This window comes from Batrachochytrium dendrobatidis, assembly GCF_000203795.2.
Source record: "Batrachochytrium dendrobatidis JAM81 unplaced genomic scaffold BATDEscaffold_18, whole genome shotgun sequence".
Lineage (NCBI taxonomy): Eukaryota > Fungi > Chytridiomycota > Chytridiomycetes > Rhizophydiales > Batrachochytrium > Batrachochytrium dendrobatidis.
This window is the reverse complement of record NW_006281116.1, coordinates 58,245-81,322: the sequence shown is the minus strand read 5'-3', so window position 1 is coordinate 81,322 and position 23,078 is coordinate 58,245. Positions and strand designations below refer to the sequence as shown.

General features: G+C 39.3%; 10 protein-coding genes across 10 annotated transcripts; 6 read left to right on the top strand and 4 right to left on the bottom strand.

Moving 5' to 3' along the window:
* Positions 1 to 129: 129 nt before the first annotated feature.
* On the top strand, positions 130 to 1,416 carry BATDEDRAFT_92516 (proliferating cell nuclear antigen; the record flags this gene model as incomplete). Its single annotated transcript, XM_006682849.1, has 3 exons — positions 130 to 451; positions 831 to 983; positions 1,084 to 1,416. The coding sequence occupies 3 exons, from the start codon at positions 133 to 135 to the stop codon at positions 1,392 to 1,394; spliced, it is 783 nt and encodes a 260-aa protein (XP_006682912.1). The 3' UTR covers positions 1,395 to 1,416.
* Positions 1,417 to 1,498: 82 nt separating this feature from the next.
* BATDEDRAFT_28370 (uncharacterized protein) lies at positions 1,499 to 4,262 on the bottom strand (the record flags this gene model as incomplete). The annotated part of the gene is made up of 2 exons (XM_006682729.1): positions 1,499 to 2,685; positions 2,795 to 4,262. The coding sequence occupies 2 exons, from the start codon at positions 4,260 to 4,262 to the stop codon at positions 1,499 to 1,501; spliced, it is 2,655 nt and encodes an 884-aa protein (XP_006682792.1).
* Positions 4,263 to 4,962: 700 nt separating this feature from the next.
* Positions 4,963 to 7,620, top strand: BATDEDRAFT_28369 (uncharacterized protein; the record flags this gene model as incomplete). The annotated part of the gene is made up of 4 exons (XM_006682728.1): positions 4,963 to 5,763; positions 5,858 to 7,041; positions 7,181 to 7,365; positions 7,451 to 7,620. 4 exons carry the CDS (start codon positions 4,963 to 4,965, stop codon positions 7,618 to 7,620), a joined length of 2,340 nt encoding a protein of 779 aa, XP_006682791.1.
* A 497-nt stretch (positions 7,621 to 8,117) lies between these two features.
* BATDEDRAFT_30890 (bifunctional AAA family ATPase chaperone/translocase BCS1) lies at positions 8,118 to 9,641 on the top strand (the record flags this gene model as incomplete). Its single annotated transcript, XM_006682780.1, has 4 exons — positions 8,118 to 8,158; positions 8,245 to 8,447; positions 8,475 to 8,602; positions 8,694 to 9,641. The coding sequence occupies 4 exons, from the start codon at positions 8,118 to 8,120 to the stop codon at positions 9,639 to 9,641; spliced, it is 1,320 nt and encodes a 439-aa protein (XP_006682843.1).
* Positions 9,642 to 10,042: 401 nt separating this feature from the next.
* Positions 10,043 to 10,762, bottom strand: BATDEDRAFT_28367 (uncharacterized protein; the record flags this gene model as incomplete). The annotated part of the gene is made up of 1 exon (XM_006682727.1): positions 10,043 to 10,762. One exon carries the CDS (start codon positions 10,760 to 10,762, stop codon positions 10,043 to 10,045), a length of 720 nt encoding a protein of 239 aa, XP_006682790.1.
* A 395-nt stretch (positions 10,763 to 11,157) lies between these two features.
* Positions 11,158 to 13,632, bottom strand: BATDEDRAFT_18058 (phosphoacetylglucosamine mutase PCM1). The gene is made up of 10 exons (XM_006682707.1): positions 13,511 to 13,632; positions 13,309 to 13,426; positions 13,041 to 13,225; positions 12,758 to 12,962; positions 12,493 to 12,648; positions 12,282 to 12,405; positions 12,046 to 12,221; positions 11,818 to 11,966; positions 11,553 to 11,739; positions 11,158 to 11,459 (listed from the first exon to the last, which is right to left on the bottom strand). Exons 1-10 carry the CDS (start codon positions 13,606 to 13,608, stop codon positions 11,187 to 11,189), a joined length of 1,671 nt encoding a protein of 556 aa, XP_006682770.1. The 5' UTR covers positions 13,609 to 13,632; the 3' UTR covers positions 11,158 to 11,186.
* A 384-nt stretch (positions 13,633 to 14,016) lies between these two features.
* Positions 14,017 to 16,239, top strand: BATDEDRAFT_28365 (uncharacterized protein; the record flags this gene model as incomplete). The annotated part of the gene is made up of 6 exons (XM_006682726.1): positions 14,017 to 14,083; positions 14,145 to 14,638; positions 14,718 to 14,863; positions 14,946 to 15,355; positions 15,648 to 16,036; positions 16,138 to 16,239. 6 exons carry the CDS (start codon positions 14,017 to 14,019, stop codon positions 16,237 to 16,239), a joined length of 1,608 nt encoding a protein of 535 aa, XP_006682789.1.
* Positions 16,240 to 16,349: 110 nt separating this feature from the next.
* On the bottom strand, positions 16,350 to 17,312 carry BATDEDRAFT_28364 (uncharacterized protein; the record flags this gene model as incomplete). Its single annotated transcript, XM_006682725.1, has 2 exons — positions 16,350 to 16,839; positions 16,978 to 17,312. 2 exons carry the CDS (start codon positions 17,310 to 17,312, stop codon positions 16,350 to 16,352), a joined length of 825 nt encoding a protein of 274 aa, XP_006682788.1.
* A 348-nt stretch (positions 17,313 to 17,660) lies between these two features.
* BATDEDRAFT_92630 (uncharacterized protein) lies at positions 17,661 to 18,502 on the top strand (the record flags this gene model as incomplete). Its single annotated transcript, XM_006682848.1, has 3 exons — positions 17,661 to 17,988; positions 18,178 to 18,256; positions 18,469 to 18,502. 3 exons carry the CDS (start codon positions 17,661 to 17,663, stop codon positions 18,500 to 18,502), a joined length of 441 nt encoding a protein of 146 aa, XP_006682911.1.
* A 450-nt stretch (positions 18,503 to 18,952) lies between these two features.
* On the top strand, positions 18,953 to 21,117 carry BATDEDRAFT_92631 (uncharacterized protein; the record flags this gene model as incomplete). The annotated part of the gene is made up of 3 exons (XM_006682847.1): positions 18,953 to 20,510; positions 20,632 to 20,929; positions 21,009 to 21,117. The coding sequence occupies 3 exons, from the start codon at positions 18,953 to 18,955 to the stop codon at positions 21,115 to 21,117; spliced, it is 1,965 nt and encodes a 654-aa protein (XP_006682910.1).
* Positions 21,118 to 23,078: the final 1,961 nt, after the last annotated feature.

Genomic DNA, 23,078 nt, shown 5'->3' with positions numbered 1-23,078 from the left:
AGTCACTCACACATGGGAATATGAGATCAAGTTTTGAACTGTTCAAATCCAATGCACTGTAGTCCTGAGGGTGTTGAGATCGTAATAAATTGTTGCGATCATCACTGGCTTGACTACATCGACTCTTATACAATGCTCGAAGCTCGTCTGCAACATGCCTCGACTCTTAAAAAGCTTCTTGATGCTGTTAAAGAACTAGTCACTGATGCCAACTTTGAATGCAATGAGACTGGTATTGCTTTACAGGCAATGGATACTTCCCACATCTCTCTTGTGACTCTGTTGTTGCGTTCAAGCGGATTCGAACATTACCGTTGCGACAGAAATTCCAGTCTTGGCATTTCTCTTGCTAGTCTAGGAAAGATCCTCAAATGCGCTTCTAACGAAGATGTCTTGACTCTGCGTGCTGGTGAGAACGCAGATGTCCTGACACTGGTCTTTGAGGCTCCCGGTAAGCATAACCATAGTACTATTGCTTCAACTTATTCTAGGAACTTGTTCCAGATCTATCTTTGTATTGTTTCAGTGTTGATTGTTTTATTCTGCTGGGCAGTCATTGTATTGCTATTGTGCTGTTGATGGTGCACTGCTACTTGTACTTTTGCAAATAGTGCAGTTTGGATCTGTTTTTATTTGGTCCTGTAAAACAGTACTCTTGTTACAGTCTATTTAGTACTGTTTTGAAGTTTCCAGTTTTTGTAGTGCATTAATGCTCTTAATTCTCTGTTTATTTTTCTGCACGATGTGATTAATTTTCGGACACGAATAACCTCGCCTTCATATTTACTAATCATTGTTGAATCCTCTAAACGTCACTACTATTGATCCAGACTCTGAAAGATGTAGCGAGTTTGAGATGAAATTGATGGATATTGACAGTGAGCATTTGGGTATTCCCGACTCCAACTACGATGTGGTTGTCAAGATGTCCTCTGTCGAATTTCAACGTATCTGCCGTGATATGAGTACTTTGTCCGAATCCAGTTGAGTTTTTTATGATCGGCTTGAATCAATATGCTGTATATTTAAGTAGAGCCACAACTAACATGCTTGAATTGTTTCAATACATTTTTTGCTAAACAGTTACAATCGAGTGTGCAAAAGACAGCGTTCGGTTTATGACTGAAGGTGATATTGGCAGCGGCTATATTACTCTCAAGCCAGGCATGTCCATTGACGATAGTGAAGACACATCGACAACTATTGAACTCCAACAAGCTTGCAGTCTTACATTTTCTCTCAAGTATTTGTCCAACTTCACCAAGGCCACCCCCCTGTCCAAGACGGTTACATTGAGCATGTCCAACGAGTATCCATTGTTAGTAGAATACAAAGTGAATGAGATTGGATTCATTCGTTACTATCTTGCACCTAAAATGAACGAAGCCGAATAAATTTCTCGCAAATTTAAACTCATCATACAGTTGCCATTTCCAAGTATATACAGCATCAAACTCCACTGATTCATTTTATTTGCACTAGTTTTATCATTTCAACATTATTTTTCAACTTGACATTCATTGTCAACAGCCATTAGTCTCAATATAGCTTTAAATTTTCCTGTTTGCTTTAACCACACGTTGAATTTGCTGGCAATTTCATCTTTTAAATCCTTACTATGTTTGCAATGATTATCTAAAATTTCAAGAGTCTGTTTAACCTGATGAACAAGCAAGTGTATTGTTTCTAGCCGCATCTTGAATGATTGTGGGAGTACCGACATCAGCCAGTCTCGATCCAAACTACCATCACTGGTTTCCACGACGATTGGATACGTAGTATCAACTATAATACTGCTTTTGGGATCAATTGATTTTTGTTCTTGAAGAACCGACAACGTATAGTTATTTCTAATGCGGCTGATTGGATCTAGTGATACACTCTTTTTCAAAACAGCGTGGTTTTGTGTCCAGATTGGTGTTTTTTGTTTATACTCTTGATCAATTTGGTTGATGGGTTGATTGAAGATGGACTGGGATGCAAGCAGATCTGTCGGAAAGCTATTTGCAGAGTTTTTGCTATTGTGTTTGTATACTCGGTTGAACGGAATTGGCATGCAGAGATACTGAAAGGGATCCATCAGAGACACGTTGCTTTTTTGTAGTGCGTCAGGAGTAGATTTCCAACATGTAGTTTCACTAGCAACTCCATTCTTGGTATCTGGCTCTTTATCACATACTTGTACAAACTTATCCCACATATTGTATGAAATGTCTAATCCAGAGTTGAGCACATCGTCACGCATACCTTGATAATAGGTGTTACAGGGAGCGAGTACTAACTTTATGTACTTGAAAACATGCTGATCTTTAAAATCCCCCACATTAGAGTGACTATTTAAGCAAATGCCTTGTCCAACAATCGGTCTTGAAAGAGTATTAATATAAGCCGTGACATGATTCGATTCTGTTTGTGATGCAAAGCGTTGATTATATGGCATTAACCAAACCATGAGCTGCCCGCATACAGCAGACACGACCAATCCTTGGGATTGTTTGATTCCAATTTGTTTTGAAACAGCACCGACAATAATTTGGGTATTGCGACACTCGGAGATAAAAAGCGATGTAATTGGACCAAGAATGTAAACATGAGTATCATGACAGCGGTGGATGTAGACTGCTGTATTGGATATAAATGCTGAATGCAAGACAATAGTTTGATTCCGTTTTCGCGATATCAAAACTATTGCAATTAAATTAGATATGTTTATCATGAATCAGCTTATACAATTGGTATCAATCTGTTTTAAACTATTTAAATCATGGTTTAGCCTGCATAGACTATGATCTACCTTGTGGTGGTTCATGTGGATCTTGAAGCCAATACTGAGTGTCATCAATACCATATGCTATTCCATGTCGAGTGAATTTAAGCAAACGGTATGAAGGCATGCAATCTAGTATTGCCCACTGGATAAACTGGTTCATTCGTGCTATTGATACTGGATCGGCTAAATCTTTTTTTCCACCTTTCCATCGTCTTAAAAACTCGACAATAACTGGCTTTGCGTCCATTATTGTGAATAATTCAGAAAAAGCAGATGTGCTGGTGGCGCCCATCATAGATTCCAATGAACTGGGCTTGTCATGCTGGGTCCGAGTCGTCAAGCATGGATCAAGATCATTTAAATTATCTGTATTCTGGGTTTTTGATGAGATCCAATTACCAAACAACTCTTTTAATCCCATGGTAATATTTTGCTGTCGAGGAGATACCGTAATAAAAAGAAAATCCAATACTGATAGCCAATCCATATCAAAATTTTGGAAATCTGGACAATCAGAGGAAAAGTCTTGATTTTCAAAAATCATTATAGCTGTGTTATCTTTTGATTGAGTTCCTTTATGGGCCAAATAAATTAAAGTCAGCCATTGGCTTCCAGACGATCTCCAAAAGTTTGAAAGACCGAGACGACCTTTCACGAGATGGGACGGAAAATGCACTTTTGAAATGGCCGACTCGTTGCAAATCAAAGATGATTGTAAATTGAATACACTATTTTTTTCAGTATTATGTTTGGTTGGAGATAGTAGTGCAGGTATGGATTCTTTTTTTAAAATAGAATCCGCAACAGATGGTGTAGCATTATTGCATTCATCACTTGGTTGCTGCTTAAGATAATCTGCCAAGCTTTTAAAAGGTAAGAATGTGGCTAAAGTATTTTTGTTAGACTTTGCGATATTTATAGGATTACAAGTCGAATGCATGTGTTGATGCAGTTGGTTGATGGGGTTTTGTAAGGATGGGTTAGAGCATTGGTTATGGAAAGAGTCTTTATAGTGAGGATGCAAATACAGTTGATTAAATAGCAAAAGTAGAAATGGAATTGCAGGAACAGGAGTGGACAAAAGAATGGATACTGGGTTCAAGTCTGGTCCAACCTTTGGTATGGGTGTGCATTGAGGTGTGGAATCCTGTATAATGGCAGGTAAAGTCGCGACGCGTGAAATAGCAGTCAAACCATCTAAAGCTGCAGATTCACTCATAGCATCTGACTGGCGCAAAATGAGTGCAAACGTTTCAAAATAAACAAGTGTTTGTATAAAAGTAAGACCTAGATGCCTTTGTCCAATATTCGTCCATATGTCAAAGGATAACTGGTTCGAATGGTACTTTGAAAATGAGCTGCGTGATGTTGGTTCTGAAAGTTTAAAAATATCAACTGCTACTTGGCATAAAGCTGAGTAATTAAATGCCGAGTTCAATGGATAAGGAACAAGCGCAGAGTCAAATAAAAAGTTTCGTAGATATAGTGCCATTTATAACAAAAGATTATGTATACTGCAGTATAAGGTTTCGGCTTGAATAGTGATTTGATGAAACTAGGACAAATGCAAGCACGTACTGAATGCTTTTATAAATTGTTAAACTTGAGATCTACATGGCACAATATTTTAAAACCTGCTGCTATTTTTTCTATAAAAAGTACAACAGTATGAATTCAAGATGATAATAGTATAAGCGACTCGAGCATTTACCGAAAAATTGATGTATAGTTAAAAAATAGATGAGATTGACCGACTAATGCCAGTATTATTTACAATCATATTCACGTAGAATGCAGCATTAATAAGAATAATAAGTAGTCAGTTTCATGACGTGATTGGTTCCAATCTACCGAATATTGTGTCCGAGTCCTTTTCTTGATGGCTGACACGGAAACAACAGTTGTATTTCCGAGATTGTTTACTTGAACTAGAATGCAAGCGTATTTGATATTAAAATAAAACAAAAAAGAGTTTAACATTGTGCTGATTCAAATTAACTTGTAGTAGCAAAACGACGAATTTAACGATTGTTGAATCCAAAGCAATCACTGCAAGATAAAACAAGTATTTTACGTGAATGCGACTTGGTTTCAGTTCGCAAACCTCGACATTGGATCATCTCGGCCATCATTTGATATAGATTGCCGACCAATATCACTAGTGCTTATATTTGTTTATAGTTTTCAACTCCATGTCTGACCCACTGCCCCTGCGTATTGTATCGCCAGTGCAAGCTCTACAGTCCAAACCAACCTACAATGCAAATGCAAATGCAGCACTGGCTGCACCTGCCATGACGATATCTACTGCTGCAAGTAGCAGTGTTAATGTGCCTTCAAAAAGTATCAATTCTCCTGTCACTACTGATGAGGGCAGTCATTCACTTCCTAATAAAGATAGCAAAACCCTCCCATCAAGAGCCTTTTCAACCACTACGCTTAATCAAATATTCAACCAGATTCGTCCACATCAATTTACATCATCCTGCATGGTTGATTCCGAAATCCAAAAGCTAATTACGCTGCTCCTGCGAGATTATGTAGCATCTTGGTTTTCAATTATTTCAGACAATGATGAGTTTATTACCGAGCTTATTCGCACCATTTCCCATGTTATTCGAGAATGTGAGCGACGACTCAATCGGGTCGATTTTGTTGCGCTCGCCTGTCGAGACTTGCCAGAGATTCTACAACGTCATATCAGCGACTATAGATTGTGCTGTGAAAAAATGGGCACATCTTATGCAGGGGGCCGATCTTTGGAAGAGCTTTTTCATGGCTGTCAACCTCATATTGCTTTGAATGATACTGCTTCCGAGTCCGAGTATTTACGGGGTGTAGCCGAGATTTTGCTAGATACATTACTCCCAGAAACAGAGCATCGAAGTGAAAGCGTTAGGTATCTTTTGCGCGAGATATTGACCAACAATGTGCTTGCAATGCTTCTCAATATCCTCTCAGAACCCGACTATCTTAATTTATTGTTTTTAAATGTAAGACTGATCTAGCTTATGGTAATGACTTGGATGGAATATGTAAACTAGCTCGAGTTTAACCATTTTATGGCTGGATACATGTGATATTTAGCTTTTTGAAACAGACAATCTTGAAGAATCTCCAACCAGCGACAATCTACATTACTCGGCTAATTCTCCAAAGATAAATATAGAATCTCCTACTAAAAGTAGTATGTTCAATGATCTCTATGGCACTGGTCTAACCTCTGATGAGACGGATATTGGATTAGCATGTGGATCAGATGCTGAAAATGAAGGTGCAGCCAATTCCATTTTGTTTCAAGTTCAGGCGCCAAACAACCTGTTTGTAAAACGGAGAAAAGCACGTCAGCAAAATCCACCGCATGAAACAAAGAATTCATTTGTCAAGTTCACCATGGGTGGATTAGAAAAAATGACTAGCAGCATCGACAAGTTTAAAAATCTTGTAACTGCTCGTGATCAAGATATGGAAACTGGAGCGGATCGACAGTCGACTCGCTACGGAAAACAATCAGATCGCAGAATACAGAAAAAAAAGCTAAAGGCGTCGGAAACGGATCGCGAGTTTGAAGGATATGCAACCTCGTCTAACTCTGCAGCTATTGCGTTTGGAAAAGATTCTAACAGTACCAATCTATCTAAATCATCAATGAAATTGCAAAACGATGGAAGCAGCAGTAGCAAATTAAATTCTGACTTGCTTACTCCACAGTATGACGGTAGGAGATTATCAGATGGCGTTTCGCTTGGTCACTACGAAAGCGGTGCCAGTGACAGTGATACTATCCCACCTTTACTTCAAAAAAGTCAGCAGAATCGCTTACAAAACAAGGGATTGATACAAAAACAATATCAAGAACCTATGCTTACTTGTGTCGAACAGTCCGAACAAGATCAGCAATTGCAACCAAGAGGCGATTATAAATCATACTATACATCAACAAACGGCGTTTCGTTAGCACAGATAAATACCGATCCAACTAGGATAGAAGATAAACTTGTAAAGGATGAAGGAGTATGGACTAAATTGTATGCACAATTACAAGACGTTTGGAAGTATGGTTGTGCGCTATACCACGAAACACGATTTGGACCGTGGCATCTTGGTCCGATTGATACTACAAAATATGATCGTCAGTATCTCGAAGAGCCCATAATGGATTTGCTTAACGAGGCGTTTCAAATTCAAACCCATCAACGATGGGTTTTTACGCAAATAATGTTTTTTGCCAAACCAATTTTACACTCAGTGGCCGCACCTTTGGTTAATAGGTATGTATTTTTATCTGACCAATATCTGCTGATACTCGACTATTTCATTAAAATTTGACATTATGTCTAGTTTTTATAATGTATATTGAGTTTATACTGATGATTTTCCGTGCTACGTTTTATAAACCACTTGTTATAGGTTGATTATGAAGGGAATCTATTTTTTGATATGCGAAGAACAAATCACGTTTTATTTGCTGCTGCTTCGTACAGCATTTTGGCCAGACAACATTCCTGCTCCTAGTACATATAGTGTTCGTAGCGAACGAGAAAAGAATGAATCAAAACAGGAACTTGAAGCTCGTCTGATAGCCATGATATCACGTAAGCATAACCATGAAACCACACTTGTACTAGTTGTTTAAAGCTTGCTGACATACTAATCTAATGTGTGGTTTTTAATGTGTAGCTCTTTGTGCACCACTTCTTGGTCAGCAACTTGCAGAAGACAAAACACGATTCCTTTTCAATGTCTTTCAAAACAAGACGATCAATAAGCATTTGATTTTTGTGGTTGTGGATTTATTTTTAGCACATTTTGCTCCCGAGTATGCAGAAACTCGAGTTACAAATGACTAGATGTTTAGTTGATACTGGTCTTTTGGTGAAAGATGGAACTTATTTTTATGAAATAAACAGCACTGCTCAATGAGTCTGATCTGAAAACATGAATAAATGGATATTAGTGTGGCAAGACTTTAAAACAATGCATTGCAGAGATGGTCAGTTTTGAATAAATTTGCGGTATTGGGAAAGCTGTACATTGTACAATTATCGGATTCATCCATTGAAATTTAGATGTTGAATTTGAGTGGTCATTGCAGGCTCGTCTTATATCCTAAAATATCTCGTACATTCGCGCTCTCCAACGAACCAGTGATTGCACATTTCAGAAACGCAACTGTTTCATGCCAGCTACCAAGAGATCAGTAAACTTTGTCATAAAATTCAAGACACAATGCTGTCCAGCAATTGACGCCAATCATCCAAACTGTTTATTATGTATTTTATCATCCTTGTTGGTTTTTCATTTTACGTGAATACGACAGCAGATTGCTAGCAGAAGATCAGCTACCATGGAGTCTCTATTGACTGGAAACCCATATTTCTCAGCAGGGTAAGACACTTGAAAGTATGTCGACTGAATGATGGATGTGGTATTTCTTTGCACAATCAACACATTGATGTTTATTGGTATTATAGATTTGGTTTAATTGGCATCACTGCAGGTCTGGCAATTCTTAGAAAAGGAGCAGTTCATGGAGTTACAATGGCACGCCGCAAGCTACTTGTTTCACTAGAGATTCCAAGTAAAGACCATAGCTATTCATGGTTTCTTCAGTGGATGACAGCCAACAATGCTCGAAATCTAGCTGCATCTACTGGACAGTTGGCTAGAGGACCTGGTGGACTAATGCGACGGATTCTTCAAGCTCGGCCACATCAGTTGGCTATTCAAACTACCTTTACTCGACATGAGAATGGTAGTTCATCTACTGAATTTCTGATGGTTCCTGGTAGAGGAAAACATTTTTTTGAATACAAAGGGGCTTGGTTCCAGGTAAACGAAGATTCAAGATTCAGTTTACGAATCAATTCTAGATTCATCTGTATTGACAGCTTGCCTATTCTTGTAATGCAAATTGCATTAGGTTGAGCGACAGCGGGAACAGTCAACTATTGATCTGACAACAGGCTCACCATGCGAGATTGTCACTGTTACCACACTCAGTCGAGATCGTGCACTATTATCCCAGATTCTCGAGGAAGCCAAAGAAGTCGCGCTAGCAAGCGATGTAGGAAAAACTGTCATTTACACTTCGTTTGGACCAGAATGGAGAAAGTTTGGTAATCCTCGTCGTCGACGGCCACTTGATACCGTTGTGCTGGATCAAGATACCTCCAGCATCATCTACAATGACATCAAGGCGTTTCTTGCTGGTGGATCATGGTACCACACACACGGTGTACCTTATAGACGAGGATATCTACTATACGGACCACCAGGGAGTGGAAAGACTAGTTACATTCAGTCTCTTGCAGGAGAACTCGGCTACAACATTTGCATTTTAAATCTAGGAGAAATGGGCATGACTGATGATCGGCTTGCACATCTTTTAAACAATATTCCTGCTCGAAGTATTATCTTGCTCGAAGATGTAGACGCAGCCTTTCCAAGTCGCACTGCGGTATCCAACGATCCCAACACAACCCATGTACAAACCAACTCTACTCGGTCTATGCTGACATTCAGTGGCTTGTTGAATGCATTAGATGGTGTTGCTGCAGCTGAGGAGCGTATTATTTTTATGACTACCAATCACATGGATCGGCTAGATAATGCTCTTGTTCGACCTGGTCGTGTCGATGTTCGGGCGTATATCGGAAATGCTACAGAACTCCAGGCACGGGCCATGTTTTTACGATTTTATGATGGACAAGTAGACCTAGCAGATCAATTCACCAAAGTGTTGGTGGAGCGTGGGGCTATTGGGAATATTAGTCCTGCACAGTTGCAAGGACATTTTGTAATACATCGAAAAAGTGCTCAACGTGCTCTAGATCGAATCGATATGCTCTTGGATAATTCCTCACAATAAATGCATTACTACTTGAATTTTGTTTATTTGGACCAAGTCGTATTCACACAAAACACTAAACTTGGTAGTGTCTTGATATGAAATAGGTGTGGTTGATATGCTTTGAAGCATACTAAAAGAAACCATTGCTACACAGATTATTAGTGGAAAAAGTATGCTTTTTATCAGAAATATTACAACATTAGAATTCAAACCAGGCCGAGTCAATCATGAGCAAGTTAGATGCCAATGTAAAGAGAATTGAGTATTGAAACAATAAGCAGATCTTGTTATTAAAGAATGGTACTACCAGTCTGCATTCCCGACTCCCGTGTTGCAGCCTCTAAAGACCACGATGTTCATATCTAAAAGCAACGTTAATTTATTTACAGTTTGACTAGGTTTACCTACAATTTGCTATTTCAAAATTCAATATTCACTCCATCTACAATGGCATTTTGGGATACTGCAATACATGGTCGAATACATCGATACAGCACCATTATACAACTGGCCCGCATAATAATTGAAAAACTCAACAGGGCCAAATCCCTTGAAAACATGGCAATCCAAACGTCTTGTTTCCCACCCATGATTGTATAGTATGGGTTGATTCCAAATGGATTTTCATTGAATCCCATTACCATGGCAAGAGGCTGCAACCAAATCTGGATTGAATCATGGAGTTTCTTGGTTGGGGTGGGTATGGTTGGTAAAAGCAGTCGAGATGTGTACTTGTTTTTCCGGACTTCCAAGTCAGCATTGACAATGCGGAGTATCATGTGCTGAATTTCATAAGGAATTGCTTTAGACGATTCGATGGTATCATATGGTGTGGTGTTGACAGGTGTGTATCGTATTTGAGTCAATGCTCGTACAACTTCCATACGATATGGCAGATGTGCTCGTGTAAAGATCCAATCAATCAATTCGTACTGACATTGCAGAATGTTGGTAAAGTATGCTGGTGGGTTTTGTGCAATGTCTAGGCCCGGATAGATCAAAACCTGTATATTGCTGATAATGACATAGAGTGGCCATAGCATCCATCCAATTGTGAATGACATCAAGAGGATTCCTGGTAAACTGGCCTGTGTTGCGCATTCACATGTTGCAGGATTGGAATATTCGCATTGACCCATTTGGATGTTTTGCCAGCTGATGAGAAGAGCAATGATTCCTGAGAGCAAAGCAAGGTGGATTGTGCCAATGCATATTCCAATGCATACAGTGAGTTTTTTAGAAGATAGAATGTCAAGAAGTATGCTTTTTGCATGATAAGATGCTTTACTTGCGATTCGACACAGGGATTCATATAGCATTTGAATATAGATGTTTGTAGACGATACAAGGCCCTTGTAATTAGATTTGCGTTAGCAGTGCAAGAATAAACAAGCTTTACTAACCAATGGTGTCGTGTTACTAAAATTCACGAGGTTTGATTCACATTCTATTGTCCATTCCAATGAATAGAAACACTCAAAGGGTCGATCAAATATCTGCATACCCCAAATACATGCAATACTAAGTCCTAGATATGGTGAAGCAGATATATTTTCAAATCTATCAAGTGGTTTTGACAAACTTGACAGGTCTCTCGCCAACACCACCATGACAGTCAAACACAATTCCACACACAATGTTCGAAAGTGCTTCAGTCTCTTGAGGAGTTTCTGCCTCAGAATAAACACGAACAATGTCCTCTGTACCACTGGGACGAACAAAACAGCGACCTTTCGAAAAATTCTTTGTATGTTCATTGATCTTGGCCTGAAGACCTTTGGGCGAAGCAAGCTCCGTGTCTGCATTGATGGGAACAAAAAGAGTGCGATCCAAGACCTATAGTTCAGTTAAAAATAGTAGTGTCTAAGTGATGGATACTTTGAAAATCATCTTGGACAATTTAAACCTATAGAATAGCGTAGCTCTCACCTTGACCTTCTCTTGCTTGCTAGGCAAATCAGTGTACGCCTTGTCCCAAGATTCAAACGACTGTTGGAGATTTAAAAGAATAGCCTCTACCATCAGCATGTCAGAAAGTGCATCCCCAACAGTTTGGTTGATAAGATCAGCAAATGTACGCAGCATCCCAAGGGCTTTGATCTCTGCATCAGATTTACTGAAAATAAAACATCAATTTCAAATTCCAGATTCTTTATGCAAATAAAAGTATAAAAATGGAAACAGGATAGCCTACCCAGCAGTGACTTCAAAAGCCTGAATAGCTTTTTTACTGAACAAGACAGTGCCATGACCGTTGGCTTCAAAGTAGACGCCTACATCAAAATGCTCAGCTTCGTGATGAAGATGCTTGACACCTGTTGGAGTAAACACCACTGGAACTTTCTGTATTCCAAACCATTACAAACACCTGCATTAAAAATCATATTGCTAATTTACAAAACACATTTGTGGAAGGACATACTAAAGTATCTTTGACGTATCGAGTGGAGCTGCCATTTGCATATGCAGTCTGCACCAAACCAACTTTGAGATCAGAGCCATCAATATGTTTGGCATTCGCAGTGCGGATCAAAGCCATGATATATCCAGCAGCAAGAGTGGCAATTTTATCACCATCAAGAAGCTTAAATGTGCCATCTACAGGACCTACTGGTTAGCATGATACAACACGAACATGAATAATTACCCATAACTTACCACTGTTACAATAATAAAACACAATACGATCAGCATCACCATCATACGAGCACCATCGTTGTCCTGGAATCATCTCAAGACCTTCTGATGCCTTTTGATTCAACTTGACAAAGTCTGCACCACACTATACCCAAGAATTCCAGTCATGAGTATATTGATAGTGAACAAAACTTTAAAACAATTACATGGCAATTAAAACATAAAACTGTACCTTGAAATTAAGCTTTTCGCTGCTAGCCGTGTCGGCATTGACAATGTCTACATTCAAATGATGGGATCCAAGAACAGCCATAAACTCACGCAGGGCATGTGCACCAATACCATTGGCAGCATCCACATGAAGTGTTGGTAGTGGTGTAAAACCATTCTATTGTTATAAGTGGACAATCAACATGGAGACACACCATCAGCAATCGACCATACCCATGCAGTATTTTCTTGGATTGATCTGCATATCCAGAGCAATATATACTTACAGCAAGGTTCTTGAAAGCAACAGCAAGCTTTTGATAGTAACCCTTGGTAGTAGGTTCGCCATAGGCGTCAGTAGTTCCTGCAGTATTCAGACAGCGAGTGACATAATGAAGCTGTGGAGTCGTCATGAGCCCAAAATCAGTGAATTTGGTGCCCATAGCCAAGACTCCTTCCTGCAGAGAAGCAACAAGAGCAGTCCCGCTTGGTCTAAGATACACAACTAAAGGTTTAAGATCTGCACATTCATGCTGACTGTCCAGCACAGAATAGTTTGATCTTACTGACCTGGTATCACGAGCCACAACCACAGCAGCAGGCTGAGCAAGATCGATATGCTGAGAGGCGACAATAGCCTTGATGGCATTCACCAATTCCTCGTCTGACGCAGCATTTGCCAGATCCATCGCATAAACCTCCCAAGACTGGTCGAGCATCTCGCCAAGAGGCTCAACAAGCTTTACTCCGTTGTCCTATAAATTGAATGAGTTGGTCATCATGGTTGCTTATATGAACTAGTAGGGAGTTGAACCACTAATACGGATCTGGTCAATACCTGAGCAGGATTGTGAGAGGCAGTCACCATGACACCAATAGTCTTTCCCTTGAGGCACTTGGACCGCAGGGATGCAAGAACTCCCACTCGATACATGACCGAGTCCAACAAACTGGCACTATAGATCGTTATCAACAAGTCGATGTTCAAGAATGCAGTTAGAAGAGTTGCACACTCGCATAATAGTAGTTGTCTATCTCACTTCATACGGAAACCAGCAGTTCCATAAGAGTATTTATGATCTGGACGAGGGTGTTTGGCAGAGCCATGAACAACAGCAGTGAGCATGGTGGCAGTCATTTTTTAGTAGATTCAAGAGAATGCAATATTGATGGACGCGATTACAAGAACAGAAATGGGACAAGTATTTATTCCAATTCAATTTGATTGTCGAGTTGGAATACATAGCAGGATACTGTTGTAGCATTTTGGACACAAGAATTCCAAAACAAGACGAGTTTAGGTTAATGTGTAGACTAAAACCAAAGATCGTGTCAGATTAAAACCAAATGGCATTGAATCAAGAGGATTCGCAAACTGGTCGTGTCGGATTGTTATCGTAATACACAAAAGTATAGTAAAGTGAGTTGTGTGCAAGTATCTTTGTAAATACATGATATACTGATGGTTATCGACAATCTCTCCATTTTCATCATTATTGCTAGACGTGAAACTACATCAGATTGAGTTTTCATCACAAAAACTTGAATGAATTCCTACTACGCACAAGAGAATGTATTGTTTACTGGCACTCCCATGGAAGAGTATTTATTGGGTAATGATAGTCTTGTGTTGATTTACTGCCAACTGCATACTAAATACTATTTGGAAATCAGAATTCAATATAGATGAAGCCCATGAAGCCATCGATCCCATACTAGCCAACCACGATAGTGTAGCATTGAACCATCATTCCAAACTGCTTTCATTACCATCATGGCCTAGGATATTATGGAATGGGTTTAATGGACTATACTTTGTTGCACTTCATTCCTGGCGTACAATATCAAACTCTTTTGGATTTAATTATCCTACTGTTTTGACAAGTGATCACATTGCATTCCGCTCATATTATGAAAGTATCCTTAAAAGGCTGATCGTCAGTCAAATATATCTGGTGCATGGACAGTATTCAGAACTGGAATATACCACTGATTCTAAACCCATACACCTCTATGGCTCTAGTCTCTGGCTTGGTCATCTCGCTGCTGGAATCACTACTCTTTCATTGGGGTTGTTTACTGGTGCAAGATATACCAGTCTTTCCAAAACGGCTATACATAGCATCATGTCTATAGGAGTAGCATATCTGTGTTTGAAATCATCTTTTGTGAGTTATTTTTCAGAATGCAGTAGATCGTTCCAATCCAACTGGTGTATATTGACTTGCAAAGATTTGGTACATCTAGAATGTAAAGTACATGGACATACTGCGAAAAACCATTCATAGGCAGTTATTAGACATCACAGACAATGTAAAGTTGTATACACGATCCATGCAGAATGCATTTCGGTACATTCAGGATATCGAGACAATGGCACGAGGATATCGACTGTAAGTCACTTTTAGTATACTGCTCAGACAACCCTTCAAACTGGTCGAGTCTATTTTAAAACTTGTTTAATACAATATACAGTGGTGCTATTCACGGCTCTACTATTTGTCGAGTTGAGCGTTCATCCAACATCAGACACTGTCTCAAACTAAGAAGATCTATATTCGACATTGTTCAATACGAATATCAAGCCATATACAATATAATATCTCCAGAAATTTGTTTAGAATTTGATCAAGATTTGCAGAAAAGTATTTGTATTGAAGAGAGATTCTCACTGGTTTCACTCAAGCAATATTTAGCTGGGCTTTACGAATTACGGATCAAGTTGCTTGATGTATGGTTAACTAGCGGTCTATCTGCATTGAACAAGGATAGCTACGAGATATACATTAAAGAAATGTTGGAACTTTCACAATCTATGAACCATTATCTTTGTTTGATCCAAAAAGCCATTGGCGACCTATCATCTGCTGAGCAAACACGGATAGGTGAGTAAATTTGCTATTCTACTGTATGAATGCAAAAGCCAAACTTTGAAATATCAAATCTAATCATCAAGTCAATCACAGGTTCTTCGTTGTTTCTGAACGGATCTACTATCAATCATAAACCTCAAAACAGCGCGTCTACTTTGCAAACCAAGGTTAAATTGGCAGTTCGCGAGCTATCAGCCAAGTTATTTTACTTGAATGAAAGACTAAACATAGGCACGTAGTTTTGTTTGTTGTGTAGTTGAACAGCAATATGTACTGATGTTTAGCGGGTTTGTTATGTATCTAGATACTGAAGACATGGTTGATGACTGGAGTGATGCTATATCTACGTTAGATTTGCTGAGCAAAGAACTGAATCAACTGTCGCATGAATGTGCAGCGACTGCACAAGAAATCACTGGTTCCAATATAGATCATTTAAATAGCAATACAGCCCAATGCATGCATGACGAAAATTTGAATGATGTTACAAAGCAAGATATCAGTCAAGATGAACACGAGGATGTCATTCAGTTAAATGACACTTTTGACTCTTTATCTACCCAAATGGTTGCCATTGGGGAAATGTTTGATTCGGAGACATTGATGGAATCAAAAGCAGATGAAATGGATATCAAACCAATCATGTCAAGAGAGGAGCGAATTGTGCACCGAAAGCAGCAATTAGCAATCGAGGTAGTACTTTGTGAATCTTTTGTTGAATTGTTTTATATTTATTATGCATCTACATTAAAAGGCACGTCAGTTAATGTTTTTTATTGATTGGGGTGTGGCAGGCAAAACAAAGGGCAAAGGCAGTTTCACAATTTGAAGTGATGGCAGAGCTCACCAATGTACTAGCTGTTAGAAAAGAAGCCAAAGCAGTGCATCCTCAATAGAAATTTTAAATGCGGATCAAATCCAAGACATTTCTACCATAGTGACCACCTGAAAATTAAGTCCATTATCAATTTTATTTGATGCAGTTGTTTATTTATGATTTGTTGGTTTAATCGGTAAAAACTTCCTCATCATACTCTAACCAGTCATGATCGTATTCCAAATCATCATCCAGCCATTCCGTTTCTCCAGGATCAATACTATCGATCACTACCTCTATCCTTTCTGGAGCAGTATCCACGAATAGCTGTGGGTTGTGAATATTAAAGCACGACGATACATCCAGATACGATAGTTTGACGAGTTTTTTCAATGCCACTGTAACAGATTTGTCGGTGATTCTTGTTGCAGCTATGTTCAAAAATTCTAGATTTAATAGTAGGGTGCATATATGCACTATGGATAGATCTGATACTCGGGGAAGACAACTTGCATCTAGAGATATGAGGTGAATACACTTGGCGATTGCTGCAATGCCCTCGTCAGTGATTTTTGTACATTTGGATAAAGATAGTGTTTGAAGTTTTGGACATGAGTTTGATATTGCAATAGCTACGGTATTTCCAATGCGTGCGCAGAACTCCAGATCCAAGTGGATACTAATGCATGATAATGATGATAATAGACGGGTAAGTTCTAATTATATGAGCATGTTCAAGCCTTAATTGTAGATGTTAGATCATCCCAAGATTTGGATATAGTATTGGCTTGGAGTGCGACGGGGCATAAAACGTTACATGTTAGTCCATTGCTGTACTAATGACTCTGCCCTGGCAACCATCAGCCTTTCCCAGCGATGTGGAACATTGACCAGGTCAATCTCTTGAACCAGCAGACCCAGTCTAGGCAATATCCTACTTGAATGAGCAGTCACTGTCCTGTTGGATAGAACTGCTCGAGCAAACAAGTCAAACTGGTCCCACACTTCAAACAGGGGTTGTTTGTATAGGATTGGAACAGAGAGAGCATTCCATTGTCTGGATGCTATGGATATCCTTCCAAGAGATTGCTGATCCGTAAATGACAAGACCAGTTGCAAGAGTTCCTTTGGAAGACTACTCAGCAGAACCATTGCAGCTGTGACAGGGAAAGGAGCTTGTTAGGATTTGAATCCAAATGAACAATGTTGGCAGTGAATTTAGCCTCGATTACCAAACGCTTTGTCGGCCGGCATAGATGACAAGCCTTGTGGGCTGGCTACACTCGTCTACGTTCGTGGCATTTGTAAAATGAACCATTCTACCAATCTTGTGATCCGATCGGATTCATGTCTTTCAAGCAGATTGGCTTCTGATTGTCATGGCCAAGACTTGATAGATTAGCAAGTTTCCTTTGCTGGATCGTCTTGCTTTGTCACGTGTAAAACCATGTAAAATATTTTTATTGCGACAGATTGAGTTGGCATCAAAATATTCAAATCATGAGTATTTCTGACAAAGAAACTGCTCGTCATCCGATTCTACCAGAAACAGTAGCTACAAAAACTCCTAAAATTGAACTTACAAAGGAGCAGCTTTTTCAATTGCAATTGCAGCAGAAACAAGCCGCTTTAAAAGAAAATGGAAAAGTGATCAGTAAGCGTTTGTTCATTGGTGGTCTCCCTCTGGATGTGTCCTCGGAAGATTTGACTGCCCGATTCTCTTCGTTTGGTACAGTCTCTCAGGTGGATATAAGATCAAAACCTGATCAACATCAATCTTATTTCGCATTCTTGTCGCTACGAACTACAGTGGGGTCGCTAAAGAAATGTAAAGTTTGATTCAACTGGTCGTATTCACGTAAAATGTAACACTATCTTGCAGTGATGGCTTCGGAATAGACAATGGTTGAAGATTCGTTGCACTCGAGCATTCTTATCGAGTGTTTTATTTGACGTGAATACGGCTGTAAATATCATGACTTGTTTTTCAACTTGGTAACCTTTTATTTTACAATAGGCATTTCAATCTATCATGGTACAAAATGGAAGGGTCATGCGCTTCGAATTGAAGAGTCCAAGCAAGATTACTTGTCTCGGTAATTATTTGCTCAAGCCGTATTCATGTAAAATGGTGCAGCTTTGTATTTACTTTACATTGCCTCTTTGAAATCATCAATGATGGAGTATTGTTGCACATTCTTGATAGAGATTGACTGCTTTTTTGAAGCACAGCATCAACATATAGTACAATCAAGCTATAGTTTTGAATCTACTTTTTCTGCTCATTTGATATAACCATGCATTGTAGGATCACCAGATCCATCGTAATCCAGTTCAAGTGAACAATTTTTCAGAAATGCAACAATTGTTTTCATGCCAATCTCGCAATGCTTGATTTGGATGAAAGAGGGATTGAAGATTGAGCAAGTGTAGAGTCTACTGAAGCTGTCATGTGAGCATTCATTCAGTTACATAAAAATAGACATGGAGACCAGTAAACCTTGTCAAAGAGTTTATAGAACACAATACTGTGTAGTAAATTGAGCGAAAATTAACGTCAATCATGGCATGATATTGACTCCTTTGTTTAGTGCTCCATTTACATGAATACGGCTATATATTAATGTGCTTGGATTTTGATTGTCAGCACAATTGTAACCATTTCACCTCTTGTAAAAACACCGTTTTATAGATTGCAGCGCGAGCAAGATGAAATTGCAAAAGAAAGCAAAACTGCATTTCGTATCAGCAAGAAAAAGCTTCGTCGACGAGCCAATCAAATTTTAGAAGACATGACCGTTATTACCGACAATACTGCTCCTCCAGAATGGGCAAAAGTTCGATACAATCGTCGTATACCAGCCATGAAAATCCGCCATCCAATCAGTCGCCGTATTGTCACTGTAGATCCCGTTAAATATAAAACCAATTTCCGTCGATTTGAAATGGATGCATTTGAACGACCTATTTCGTCATTAAAATTATCCCCCCTATCAACACCTGAACAGGACGAAACATTACGTAAGCGGTGTGGCATATGGACATCGGATGAATTAGCATTTGTTGCACCCAAAATTGACGAAAAAATGGCACTTTCTACACTACGATTCGATAAAAAGCCACGCAAAAGATATCATGCAACTACCGGTGAAGAGCTTCCAGGTGATGATCGTGCTCTTCGATACGAAAGAAAGGCATTGCTGAATATTGCTGGAAGGGTGCTAAATGAAGATGAAGATGCCGTTTCTGCTATTCATCATCGCAAATCGCTCATGCCCGCACCCCAGCTTGATTCTACTGATGCAGTTGCTGGTGTAGTATCATTTACTGACGATGAGGATCATTATTCTTCATATATGCCATTGTATGGAATGGATGATGATGACGATGACGATGAGGATGATTATCTTGGAATTAAGCTTGCACCTGGTAAACAAATTGTCAAGACTGCACTCAAAACTACTGCACCAACCCCTCTTGCCGGTTTGTTTGATGACGACTCATTTGAAGTTACGCCTGCTAGTTTTGGAGCAAATCCACTCAAACGACCTGCTAGTCCAGGCTTGTTTGATGATGATGATGAGCCAAGAGATCAAGAACAAATCAAGCGCCAGTCAGCTCTTGATCTATTTAGTGATGATGACAGCAGCGATAACGATCAGAGTAAAAGGGAAAGTGTTGATCTTATGCACTTGAAAAACCAGCTTGCTGGAGTCGGCACCGGACAGTCTCAAGAGGTGGAACAAATGAACTTTTCACAGATGTTGGACAAAACCTCTACAACGGCAAATCATTTGGAACCATTTACCATCGTGACAACAATGATGGCTAAAGACAGCTCCTCTTCCTCTTCCTCATCTTCATCCTCATCTTCTTCCACGGCATCATCGGATTCGAGTTCCAAAAATGGATCAGACAATGATGAGACTGGTACATCAGATACCAACATGGATGGATCATCTGATGAATCTTCCAATAGCAGCAGTTCTTCTGATGGAGATAAAGATGGCTCTGATGATGAACACAATGATAAAAAAAAGACTGTATCTACCAAGAGCGACACGGAAACTTTGGATGATGATACAGATTCAAGTGATTCCGACGATGACGATGACAAAAGTATAGAAGCCAGCAAAAATCTGTCAAGAAAAGGCAATCACAAAGATCCCGTCGTGTCAAATTTGTCATCATCTAATAGCAATGGGGAAAAAACTGAGCTTGGCAATCAGTCAAAGAATACTGAGATGGAAATTGACAAGTTGGAATTAAAGTCGCAGGCTGCTGATGTAGATCAAAAGGGATACAAAGTTTACACGAATATACGGGCATCACTATTTGCATCTCAAGATGGTGAGCAAGCTAATTTTATTTGCTGAATTCATGAATGTCAGAATAATGTTTGACTTGGTTGATGCCAATTGCTATGTTTTTTAACAAATCCATATCTGTTCTTGTATTTGCAATTGTATAGCACCTGGGTCCCTTTTTAATCTAGGAGGTGATGGTCAGGATGACAACAAGATGGACACGGATCAAGTCTACACTTTAGAAAAGCCATTTGATTTGCTTGGTACGCTACAAGGATCATCTGAACATGCTAACCCGGCCACTCAAACCGAGACTAGCGCTCAAAACACCAGAGATATTTTTGGAGAATTCAGTACTTCCAAATTCTTTTTTGCTCATCAGGATAAACCTTGTATGGCATCTCGATCGATTCTTACCACACCTGACGGCGAATCAAACATTTTTCAACGAACCAATACAGTGTATGTATTTCTTGCACTCTTGTGATGGAAGTCAAAATCTATGTATGATTGGTGATTAATACTATTTTATTGTGTACAGGGAGGAAATTGAAAAGAACTGGGAGGATCTGCGAGGCGAGTTGACGGAAGAGTTTAGACAAAAACACAGATCATCTGTAAGGAGTCAAAAAATGCACAAGTCAAAATAATTAAAATAGTTTTGGCAAGTGGAGAATTTAGAGCAATTGATTCAAGATGCTCGAGTTGGTGAATAGCAATTCCAAGTCAGCACCACATGTTCATAAAAATAATCAACAAGATTACAAACAAGAGTCCGAAAAAAGTAGATTCTGCGGTGTGGTGATTATAGTTTGTTTGGTATGCAATCCCTCTACCATATCGTTCTTTTGGGATATGTTTGCTAGATCCAGAATGCCATCCGCTAGGATAGATAAAACTGTTGTTTAAATCAGAATGGCTTGTAAGTATACCCTATGATACTATTCAAAACTCGATGGATCGAGTGGGACATCTAGGCCAACCTACTTTGAGGCTCCACTTGGGACAAGCATGCTCATCGTTCACAAATATCAGCCAAGTGATAAAAACAAAGTTGTTCAAAATGCGGATTGAAAATCACGTGAAATTAGTGTCACGGGACTTGCAGTTGAAACAAACTATTTACAAGAACATGGCTCAACATCTAGTCATAAAAGGTTTAAAGTCAGACACAAAGCATGCATGGCACAAATGTCATAATTTTGTATTGGTATCAAATCTTGAACGAGCAGGTGATTCTCTAGCCTGACTTGAAGACGGACTATTTTGGTTAGATCCAGACCCAGAAGCTGTTTCACCACCAATTAAGTTGTGAGCATCAGATCCAAAGTTTCTGCGATCAGCAACCAAACGCATTAGTTCAGTACTGATAGATTGGCAAGTTGCCTGTGTTTTGATCAACTCTGCTCTTAAATGATGCGTCTCGTTCATAATAGGCGCAATTTGGTTCCCAATGCGTGATGTCATGTCTCCATTGATAGAGTCTAGTTCAATCTTGATACGATGCATGTCAAATCCCATTTCCTCCATCAGTACCCGTAATATTGAGGAATCATCAAGTTGAAGTTGCAGTTGGGGAGGTTGGTCTGAATTCTGGAGAGAAGCTCTTGGCAGAGGTGATTGGATTGTTTCAGCTATATTATTTTGTAATTCAGCTAGTTGTTGAGCAAGTGTGTCTATTTTTAATACAGTTTGAGACATATCTTGTCTGAGTTGCTGATTCGCTTGGATAAGAGTGTTGAATTTGTTTTCTGAAAATACAAGATAACCCTCAATGGCAACGTATGGACATATTGAAAGATGTAAAGTTTCTAGATCAATACGTGGTCCTTGCCATGGACATCCAAACTTTTTTAGTCGACAAAACACGGATGCTCTTTCACAGGTCTTGTTGTGTATATCTGAGTTGGAACGAGCATATGTGATACCACAATCTGGACAATCAACCTTTTGCTGGAAAGGACATGTGTGCCTATGACTCTGGTAAAGCATCCAAATGTATAAACGCAGATTAGCAAAGCTTAAACACGTTTGACGATTCGAGATTTACACACCTCTTGGTCACAAAATTGCATTGACTGATTACAAAAAGTACAATTAAACGGTCGATATTCACATTGTGAAATATGAGAGTCCAGTTCCTTTCTAGGTACGTTTGATTGGCATCCATCGAGCAAACAGGGCACGAGAGTAAAAGGACAAGCATTTTCAAGATGTGACAGTAAAGACTGTCGTTCCCCTTTCCAAGAGCAAAGTTTAGATTTGTGGATACAAAATGTTTGCAACTCATTGACCATGTTTGCGACAATCATGCTAGTAGGAAGCATGTCATCCAGACATAATGTACGACGATCTATAGGACAGAAGCTTGTGCGATCGAGAGGAACCGAGTCAGTAGGTGAAACGGGAGCCGACAATACAGCGGTAGAAATACAGTCAAGACAAAAGGTATGATCGCAAAGAGAAGTGACTGAACAAAAAGTCAATATGATGAATAGTTTAAAACACAAATTTAGCAAGAGACAAACCAGGATTGACGAATGGATGACAACAGATTGGACAAGTGAGGTTGATATTAACAGAGTCGACGTATTCATAGTCAGTGCTTGTA

What these genes read in the sequence shown, in the direction of transcription:
- BATDEDRAFT_18058 (XM_006682707.1), bottom strand. Translation starts at nt 13,608, where the DNA reads ATGACTGCCACCATGCTCACTGCTGTTGTTCATGGCTCTGCCAAACAC. An exon ending in ACTGCTGGTTTCCGTATGAA is followed by an intron (nt 13,427 to 13,510) that starts GTGAGATAGACA and finishes AACGATCTATAG; the next exon opens with TGCCAGTTTGTTGGACTCGG. An exon ending in GATACGTCAAAGATACTTTA is followed by an intron (nt 11,967 to 12,045) that starts GTATGTCCTTCC and finishes TTTGGAATACAG; the next exon opens with AAAGTTCCAGTGGTGTTTAC.